This window comes from Myotis lucifugus, unplaced genomic scaffold, assembly GCF_000147115.1.
Source record: "Myotis lucifugus unplaced genomic scaffold, Myoluc2.0 scaffold_184, whole genome shotgun sequence".
Lineage (NCBI taxonomy): Eukaryota > Metazoa > Chordata > Mammalia > Chiroptera > Vespertilionidae > Myotis > Myotis lucifugus.
In genome coordinates, this window is record NW_005871232.1 from 983499 (window position 1) to 994023 (window position 10525).

The following is a 10525-nucleotide window of genomic DNA, read 5'->3' on the forward strand; positions in this document are numbered from 1 at the left end:
AAGTTAGGGAGAGACACAGTTCAACCCATAAAAACTGCTTTTGTTGGATTTGAATTTCTCACTCCTGCTTGACCTTCCAGAGCAACGGTTGCCAACCTTTCGGACCTCACAGACCAGTGGTCCGCGGACTATCGGTTGGTGGGCGACCGCTGTTCCAGAGGGTAGGCATCAGCAAAAGTGTAAGTTGTAAGGGAACAAATTTGGGTTCAATGTAAGGAGGATCTTTTTCTTATTTCCTGGTGCAGAAGTACGTGAAGATCTGCCTTGGGATTAGGGATCATAGTGATTGTCCCAGAAATACTTGAGCCAGGTTCGGCGGCCGTTGATCAACACTGATATAGACCAGGAGTCGGCAGACTTTTTTCTGTAAAGATTGTGAGAGTAAATATTTTTGGCTTTGTGGGCCATAATGGTCTCTGTTGGCAACTACTCACCTCTGCGCTTATGATATAAAAACAGCCAGAGAAACATTGGAGTGTAAAGAAATGAGTGTGACTGTGTTGAAATAAATTTTATTTGCAGAAGCGGGCACGTTGGTAGAGAAGTAATGGGAGTCATTGTTTAATGGGGACAGAGTTGCAGTTTGAGATGTCCAAGGAGTTCTGGAGATGGAGAGAGGTGCTGGTTGTACAACATGAGGGTATTTAATGCCCTTGAACTGAATACTTGAAAGTTGATAAAATGGTAAATCTTGTGTTATGTGTTCTACCACAATAAAAAAAAGTATGGTCCTGGCCGGTTTGGCTCAGTGGATAGAGCATTGGACTGCATACTGAAGGGTCCCAGGTTTGATTCTGGTCAAGGGCATGTGCCTTGGTTATAGGCTCAATCCCCAGCTCTGGTTGGGGTCCGTGTGGGTGGCAATCAATTGATGTGTCTCTCTCACATTGATGTTCTTCTCTCTCTCTCTCCCTCCCTCTCCCTCTCTCTTCCACTTTCTAAAAATCAATGGAAAAATGTCCTCAGGTGAGGATTAAAAAAAAAAAAGAGTAAAAAAAGTATGAAAGAAAACAATAGGCAGTGGGCAGCCATTGGCCAGTGGAATCAGATTAGATGTATGTGCCCATTGCTGATCAATCACAGTTTTGACTCTTTCTCGGAAGTCACTACCAATTCATCAAAGTCAAGTGAAACTTGAGATGGCCCTGGGATGAGTGATCATTGAGGCCCCTTCCCACTGTAAAAGACCACTGCAAATTTACTGGATTTTCTGCCTCCCTTTCTTCATTTGAAATTTTAAATGCACATCTGTAACATCTGCTGTTGCCTTAGTAAACAGATTGCTAAGGTACCCTAGTTTGAACGTCCACTGGTAACCATTTCTGTTCTTGTTAAAAATTTATCTTTATTGTTGAAAGTATTACATATGTCTCCCCTCATTGACCCCCTCCACCCCTCTCCCATTGCCTCACCACTCCCCCCTCCACCCAGGCCTTACCACACTATTGTCTGCGTCCATGGGTTATGCATAGATGCATATAAGTTCTTTGGTTAATCTCTTCTCCACCCCTCCCCCCTTTCCTTCTGAGATTCGTCAGTCTGTTACATATTTCCATGTCTCTGGTTCTATTTTGTTCGTCAATTTATTTTGTTCATTAGATTCCACTGGTTACTACTTCTCTCCTGTCTCTGCTTCTGAGGTGGTCACGGAGGCCCGTGTAGAAGAATGAAATGCTGAGGTCTTCTTGGGTTTCTTTTTCTTTGCAGGATTTATTTGGGGAGAGAGAATTTCTCCCCCAGAATGCATTTTTGAAGTGGCTGAGTCTGCATGTCTGCAATCATGTCATTCTAAAAGAGCTTTGCGGAAATGTTTTTTTCCTTCTGTGTGGATTTAATGAGAGAAATTTAAATATGGTATGTATGCTTATAATGAGTCTTGCTTTAACTTTGAATGATTTTAATTTATCTGTGAATATGCTTATTTGTGTTGGAGCATGCTAGAGAGGTAGGAATGACATTTATATTTATTCTAGTGATTTGTTTCTTTTAAAAATTATATAATTGTTTAAGTTTGGAATGGTCATTCACACACACACTAGTGAACTTTTTAAGGTGATACTAAATGTTCTTGTTTCTGATGATAAACGTAAGGTATAATTGTTATATAAAATTCTGGGAATTCAGAAAAGCATGAAGAAGAAAATAAAAATGAGCAGTTATCTTAACCCACACAGCCCCACGGTTACCCTGTTGCCATGTACTCTGTGTGTGTGTGTGTTTGTACATATTTTTCTATGACATATTTGTAGTCAAAGAATATTTTTCTGCTCTTAATATCGTATCATGGAGATTGTGGCTCTGTGGTTTTTAATGCTTTGAAGTGCAAAATTTGTGTATTATCAATGCCTCCTTAACACTGTTTTTTAAAATTCTTTATTTCAACATTCTTTTTGCAGTCTAGAATATCTGTGTATGTGACACACTCTCCCGCTGGGACGTCCGTGCAAAACATGATACACTGGAGCCAGGTAGGCATTCCAGGGGGGCAGTGGGGTGTGTGTCAAATCAGTGCCAGGAAGATCCGTGCATCCCATGACGTACCTCTCTGCCCGCCCTTCCTGCTTCTCTCCTCAGCCACGTTTCTGTTGATGGTCACTTGTTTTCTTTATGTACCCTGTCACCAAATCCCCCTGCCTTTTGGCACATATTCTACCCTCTTACCTAATGGATAATTTCTAAAAAGGCCCAGTTCTTGTCACCTCAGGGATTAGTGCACTTTTGTGGGGAGGATGGCCCGCCGAGTTGAAGGCAGCTGCTGGACTACCCAGCTTAGCGACCATTGCAGGCCACGTGTGCTGTGTCACGCGCCTCAGCCAAGTACAGCTGCCCCCCAGGCCCCACGGCTCAGGGGCCCCTGGGCAGGAGGCAGCCTCGGCTGTCAGACCACCTGCTGAATGTTACAGGACAGGGTCGCTCCACCCCTCTGGGTGGCAGGCCTCCACCACGAGCCAGGTCTGCAGAAGAGCTCTTGGATCGGCTGCAATCCAGGCTTCTGTTCTTGTCCCAGCCCCTTTAATCCAGCAGCTGGCCGGGGTCGAAGGCCGCAGACTGAGGCTCAGAGCCCGGCTCTGGGGCCCCATTGTGGTTTTAGGCTCTAACCACATTGGAATGTGCCTCATGAACATTTCCGAAGTCCAGATGCACTGCGGAAGGCAGTCCTGCCCTTTGCTCTTCTGTTCGCTGAGTCATCTTTGTCAAGAAGCGTTGCTTTGTGCAGCTGTTTCGTAGGACCTTCTCCTTGATTCTCCCTCCTTGGGCTGCTGGCCAGGGGCTGCCACTCTCTGCCTGCCAAGGACACCCTGGTGCGGGCTGCCAGGGTGCCTGCTGGCGAAGGCTTCTGCTGAAGGGGTGGGGCCTGGGCCCTGGCAGGCTGAGGGCTCTGATTCAAGTGTGAAGTTTGGGGGTTCCTATGGTGGGAGTTTGAGGGTGCCCTACAAGGTCATTTTATTCCTAGAACATTCAGAAGTTTACTTCTTGTTTAAACAATTAGCATTCCATTTTATAAAAACAGTTCCCAAACATAGTTTTTTTGTTTGTTTGTTTTGGTTTTTTGCATGGAATTCTATTTTTTTATGTTTCCTACTTTTTAAAAAAATACGTTTTTTAAATTAAAAAAATTTTTTTCAATTACAGTTTATATTCAATATTATTTTGTACTAGTTTCAGGTGTACAGCATAGTAGTTGACAATCCAAAACCTAGTTCTTTACTGGGCTTTTAAATTTAGTTTACAGATATTATTCTCTTTATAAATCTGACAAGTTTTGGAGATCCCCCCCCCCCACACCCCAAGCCTCCTTTAACCCCCTCACTGACCATGCCCAGAGCCCAGGAACTTGATCCGATTTGAAGAAGGGTGGTCCTAGCCTATCTTTACAGTGTTGTCCAGAAATACTTAGGGTGCTATAAAAAATTCAGGCTCTTGGGCCTACCCACAACCTGTTGAGAACTCAAATTCCTGGAGGTATGTCCCTGAGATCTGCATTTTAGGAAGTTCCTCATGTGATTCTGATGTTCTCTATCGTTTGAAACCTAGTGCTTAACAAATAATGTACATTAGGTAGGGTCTTTAAAACTTTGTAAAAAGACATTTAGTATAATTTAAGTCATACAAGTAGTATGTATTCATTATGAAGTTTAAAAATACATGTGAGTACAAAGAAGAAAATAAATTACCCACATGTCCCCTACCCGGGATAACTACTGGTAGAATGTTGGTATATTAGGGGAAGTTAACGTTTTCCTTTACCCTCTAAGGGTTTCTGACTGGGTCTGACATAAGACATTAACAGGAGAAAAACATACGAATTTTATTTACATGTACATGGGAGCCCTCACAAGAAAAATGAAGACCCACAGAAGTGACTAGGCCTAAGTGCTTATGTACGAGGTTGAACAAAGTAGCAACTGTGGAGAAGTAACTAAAATAAATAGGAGACTAAAGGAAATAAGAGTTATTTTAGCCAGGTTTTTTTTTTTTGAAAGGGATACAGAGATAGAAGCATTGATGAGAGGGAAACATTGATTGGCTGCCTCTTGCATGCCCCCTCCTGGGGATCAAGCCCACAGTGGGGGCTGAACCTGTGACCTCTTGGTGCATGGGATGATGCTCAACCAACCGAGCCACACCAGCAGGGCTTAACCAGGTCTTTTTCTACAGATTTCTCTAGGCCTCCCCTCTATCTCTGATAATAAAAACAGTTCTTCCTTCTGGCATAGGGGTGGCTTCTTTCACATGGGAATATTATACCTTGCTTCAAAGGAAGGTCAGTGTATCTTCCTTGCATCTGCTCTTTTTCACATTCCTTTAAATCGATAATTAAAAAATGGCCAAACAACATATTTTGTGGTGGCAGGTCCTGAAATCTCTCAGTGCCATCTTCTATTTTTTCTTTTCTGTATAATTGGTTTCATTACAAAAGTAGATTACACTATGTACGCGTTAAAATTATTTTAACTAAATAGCTGTATATTTGCTAAGTTGCTGAATCAGAGATGCCATCATACAGCCTTAAAATAGCTTTTGTTTCTCATGATACAGTGCAGACATCAGTGCCACGGGATCGGGGTGGAGGGGGTGTGACAGTGCTCCCGGGAGTCATGCAGGGTCCCAGCTCCCCCGCACTGCAGCTCTGCCACTCCTGGCATGCTGCCCCGTCTACCTGGTGGGAGCCGGGTTGCCTCCACGTGTGTTCCAGCCCACAGGAAGGAAGCATATAAGGGATGGTGGTTCCTCCCCTGGTGGCCATGTGCTTAGCAAGAGCTTTGGGGATTAAGGAAGCAAGCAAGAATGGGCAATTAGCTGTCTCTGCTGTAATCAAAAATACCTTTCCAGGTCAATAACTAAATTTTAAAATATTTGTAGCAGCAGACAGTTTTCCTTTGCTTAAATTATTATTATTAACATTTTCATTATTATTATTGTAATTGTTACTGTTATTTTTGCTACGATAGCTTATTTTTTTTTTGCAATAGTAAACCATTCTGGGACAGATATTCTTGAATTAAAGATCTTTCATTACTTTCTTAGGGTGCAGTTGTAGAAGTAGACTTAGTGGTCAGAGGGAGGCATATCTTTAAGATTTCTGATACAGATTGTACTTTAGAAAAGTTGAGCCTATTGACATTTTTATCACCAATCAAGACATAAAAATAATTTTTAAAATGTCACTTTAAAAATCCATCTATCCTATTATCCTAATAGTGTAAGTATGTCCTCCTGATCTTTGGTCACATAGGATTTTCATATCAGTGTAACCATAGAGCTTGCTCACTTTCATTTTCTGACTTTTCCCCCCACTTAGTATTATTTTAAAATATTATTCTAGTTTATTATCTTTGTATTTGCAAAAGTGGCATACTGTTGTGTCTAATGATGTAGCATGATGTATTTAACCAAATAGTTATGATTGGACTTTAGCTTATTTCCATGTTTTTGTTACTACAAATAATCATCTTTGCATTTCTCTCCTTCTGAGATTTCCTATGACGCTAGGCACAAAAGTCAAGTTTAGAAGTTCAGTCTGAGCCCTAGGGAAGTTTTTCCTGTGTGTTCCATACTCACTAGGGTGCTTTATGTAAATGTGAGAGACATATGTGAGAAAGCGGTACACTGTCTACAGTGGTGAACAGCTTGCGCTGATATTTTTTCACTGACAGCCAGGGCTAGAGCACAGACGCCCTAGCAGGTGCTGTACATCCATACTTTGTTCTGCTTGTTAAATGTGCCACAGGTATTTAAACTCTGTCCTTTGCAATGGGCAAAAGCAGATGCTAGCATTTCTCCTGTGGAAATCCCCTGTGGCTTCCAATCTCACGCCGTCTTTTATTACATCAGACAGTAGAATTTTAGGCAACGGGTAAGACCTGGAACCTCACATGAATCAACAGCAGTTCCCACAGAGGATGTTTTTCCTCTTTACCAGACGCCACCTGCTGGCCAAAGCTTGAACAGTTTCCAATTCATCTGGGTTGCCGATTTTGGATTTAAGTCTTGACATATTTTTAATTTGGGGATATGTATAGAGGAGGTGTGAATTTGAATTATTTAAAAATTGAAAAATAAGTGCCCTTTTAAATACTTTTATATCATGCTATTTATGCATAATTTGAATTTTATATACAATATTATTTCATGACTCTAGTTAGAATTGTGCTGGTGTGCTGTACAATTTGGTGATTATTCTGATACTGGTACTTGAGAAAAAGTGTCAAAACAATAAAATCATTAAAATATTAAGTAATATAACTAGTCAAGTAGAGTAAATATATAGAAAATATGGAGATTATATATGGAGCTTATATATAAGCATACAGAAATATGTTAATACACATATGAATATACAGTGATTATATTAATTTATATAAATATGTGATTTATAATTAATATTTATATTCTAATCTACATACATGTATATTTATATATATTGTATGTAATATATATATATAATTTCCCTAAGTAAGATAGTTAACTTTTTGAAAAGTTTAAGATTTACATGTCAGTAAAACATGTCAGCATAAAGTTTATCCAATGAGTGTGACCATCAATCTAGGGTGGGGTAAAAGTAGGTTTACAGTTGTTTGTATAGAAAATAATAATAAATAATATAAGAATAAGCTCTGTGTTTACATACTCACAGCTGTAAACCTACTTTTGCCCCAATCCTGTATAATTTATAGCATATCTATAGCTGCTTTATTGTCCCACAATAGCTGTTTTCCAATCATACAATAAGAAATTGAGTCCCTTAGGAAAGGAGAGCAAAGTAATGCCACTTACTTTAAATTACAGCTTGGAAATGAAGAGTAAACCTGAGTATTGGTGTACAGTTGATTTCTGAGGGCGTGGCTAACTCTAGCAACCTGTGATGTTATCTCAAACATCTGTGTCAGATAAACTTTTTGTCCAAATTATCTTCTTTCTAGACTTTTAAGTTGCAAAAGTTCCAAGCCTTCGACTGGGGGAGCAGAGCCAGGAATTATGTTCATTACAACCAGGTAAAGTCTTCAACGTCTTTAGAAACAGTGGGCCCTGCAAACTCATCAAGGAAGTCAGCCCGAGTTGTCAGGATTCTGGGCTCCGGGCTGTGGAAATGTTTGGGAGAGTGGACTAGATAGTGTTTCAGTCCCAGAACAACCTGAGCTTTGTGGTTGGTGTAGTGGCCTGGGCGTTCCCTCTTTGTTATTTCCTTGGCCCTGTGTAACAATTGTCACTCTCACTGTTGTCATACATGACTCATTGTGATCAGGAACACAGACATAGAGTCAGACAAGCCTAAGTCTGTGATCTGGTAGCTGGAGGGCCTTGGCCAAATGACATTACCTAAGCGTTTTCTCCCATATGCAATTAACTTACCATTGTTTTCATTTTTACATATATATTTTATTGAGAGCATTACAGATATCTCCCATTCCACCCCTCCACCCCCACTTATACACCCTCCTCCCTGCCCTGACATAGCGCCCCCAGGTCTTAACTAGCCCATTGCCTGTGTCCATGGGCTATGCATATCCTATATAACAAAAGCATAGGATGCAAATTGTCCCCTTGACCAGGAGTTTGTCCGGGAGTTCGACCAGGGGGTGGGGCCGGCCAGGGGAAGGGAGGGAGTACCCGGCCGGCAGCCACCAGCCGCTAGGGACCCTACCAGTGCATGAATTTCGTGCACTGGGCCTCTAGTAAGTATATAAGTTCTTTAGTTTATCTCTTCTCATCCCCCCAACCCCACATTGAGGTATGTCAGTCTGTTCCATGTCTCCCTGCTTCAGGTCTTATTTTGTCCAGCTTACCATTTTTGAGTGCTGAGTACTCTGAAGTGTAAGGCACTTTGCCATGTTTTACTTACTTAGTTCTCACAAATTCCCTACGGTTATTATTAGTATTAAAGATGAGGAAACTGAGGCTTAGGGAACTTCAGTGACTTGTGTTACACCCCAGAGGGAAGAAAAGCATAGAAAGGTATGGACTCCAAAGCCCCTTCCCAACCACTGGCTTCTGTTGCTTTGAATCAACTACTTGGGAGAATACCTTCCTCCCCTCGGATTTAAGCACTTGGTACCATGCCCACCAGGCTCCTACACTAACTGTGCTTTCATTGCGGGTTAGGTTTATTTTTGTTCTGGTAGCAGTGGCTTGAAAAGTAAACAGAGTGACTTTCACAATGTAGTCTTTTATACTCAATGAATGAGTCAGTGTTCCATGGAGATTGTCGGCCGTGTTTCTGTAAATTAAAGCAACCATGACAAAGCTTTCTGTGGGTTTTTCTTTCTAGACGTACCCTCCTGCTTACCACGTGAAGGACATGCTCGTGCCGACTGCCGTTTGGAGCGGCGGCCAGGACTGGCTGGCGGACGTCAAGGACGTCAGTATCTTACTGACCGAGATCACCAACTTGGTGTATGATGAGTGCATTCCGGAATGGGAGCACCTCGACTTCATCTGGGGCTTGGATGCCCCTTGGCGGCTCTACGAGAAAATGATCAATCTAATGAGAAAGTATCAGTGAAAGCCAAGCAGAAATTTACCATGAATACCACGGTCGAATCATGTTAAAAATTTGTTGGCTTCATTTTTCTAAAGCACTTATTTTTTCTTTCCCAGGCCTTTTATATGTTCAGATCTAAGAAAATTATGATGTTGAAGATGCCCAGTTTTCTCCAGTTAGGGTAGAAACGCACTTGCTTTTATTTTATTTTTTTAATTGTTTAATCATGGTCAAATACGCAGCTTGTGTCTTAACAATAATATAGTTTCTTTAAGTCTTTTAAAAATATCACTGACTTGTGGAAGGTCATAGCCATTCTGCTTATCCAGACAATTTAAAAGAGACTATATTGCTTTTTTTGCTCCACGCAGGACACATTGACCTCTGCGTTGGACTTTTTTAAACTGTGCTGTTCATTGGTAAAGAACCTGACACTGCCTTGAGGAAAGCTCAGGGTGTAAGTATCCTGTTCTCATCTCTTGGCCTTAAAAGACTCTCCAGAGGAATGGCCCTGAGCTTAGGGATCTAATGACACTTTCTCATGTAGTCACTCAATGGGTGCCGAGTCAAAGCCAGTGACGCCTCAGCCGTGTCAGTAGTAAAAATCCTATAACGCATTTTATCAAATCTCTCTGTGATAGCCGTTATTTAGCACGTGTTTACATTGCTCAGAGGAAGCAACATAATTTCAAAAGCAAATTGTGCTCATTACAATGCAACAACCGTATTTCAAATACTTGAAGACGGATGCACGCATCCTTCTATGTTCTTGAACTCCTCATTGTAAGGCAGGTCATCAACCCACTTGTTGGAGAAGAAAAGTCCTGTGGAGAGATGATGCCACTAGTTTTCCTCAAATGAATGTGCTCTCTCAGCCAGTGGCTATAGCTCAGCAAGGATGTGTGTGAAACAAAAGCCCCAAGACTGCCCCCAGAAGTGTCCTCATGCATTTGCACGTGAGAGGAACGTGACCGTGGGTGCTTTCGGATCACAGCGCAGGGAATCGCTTTGTGTTTTAGTTTTGTGTGTGTCCATGTTTTCGCTCCTGATTTGCATCCCTGTGTCAGGAAGCCCAGGTTCAGCTGCTTTGCTCACAGCTGTGTTTCCTACAGTTCTGTGCGATGGGCAGAATAACACTGATATGTGTTTCTGATATAGTTACTTCAGCTGCAATAATCAACAATACTTGGTATCGGCTAATATGTGGAGACAGCATATAAAAAGTCTTATTTAAACTTTTCAATAAAACTCAGTGAGTCTCAGAGGCTTGACGGATTTAGTGTGTGTGTGTGTGTGTGTCTTTATTTAATAGCCCTTCTCTACTTCCCTTTCTCTTTCGGTAAGACTGTCCCTTTCTTTCTCATCTCCTCCCCCTCTCCCTTACTTCGTGTAAACCTCACCGATACTGCCCGTGAACATTTGATCCTCTCCAATGGGCAGCAGAGAGCGTCTTAAACACAAGGAACATCGGGGATAGTTTGGAAACACTGACCTTCAGTGTCATCTTGCAGGGTCCACAGAGGGAGGCTGAGTGGACACTAA

The 10525-nt window shown here is 41.7% G+C and overlaps 1 protein-coding gene across 1 annotated transcript in view; it reads left to right on the forward strand.

Moving 5' to 3' along the window:
- LIPA (lipase A, lysosomal acid type) overlaps positions 1 to 10194 on the forward strand; it is a 29714-nt gene extending 19520 nt beyond the window's left edge. Inside the window, exons 7-10 of the mRNA XM_006096620.3 lie at positions 1708 to 1854; positions 2397 to 2468; positions 7425 to 7496; positions 8771 to 10194. Of these exons, the coding sequence (XP_006096682.1) occupies positions 1708 to 1854; positions 2397 to 2468; positions 7425 to 7496; positions 8771 to 9004 (525 nt within the window). The 3' untranslated portion in view covers positions 9005 to 10194. The remainder of the gene's footprint in view (positions 1 to 1707; positions 1855 to 2396; positions 2469 to 7424; positions 7497 to 8770) is intronic.
- The last annotated feature ends 331 nt before the right edge of the window (positions 10195 to 10525 follow it).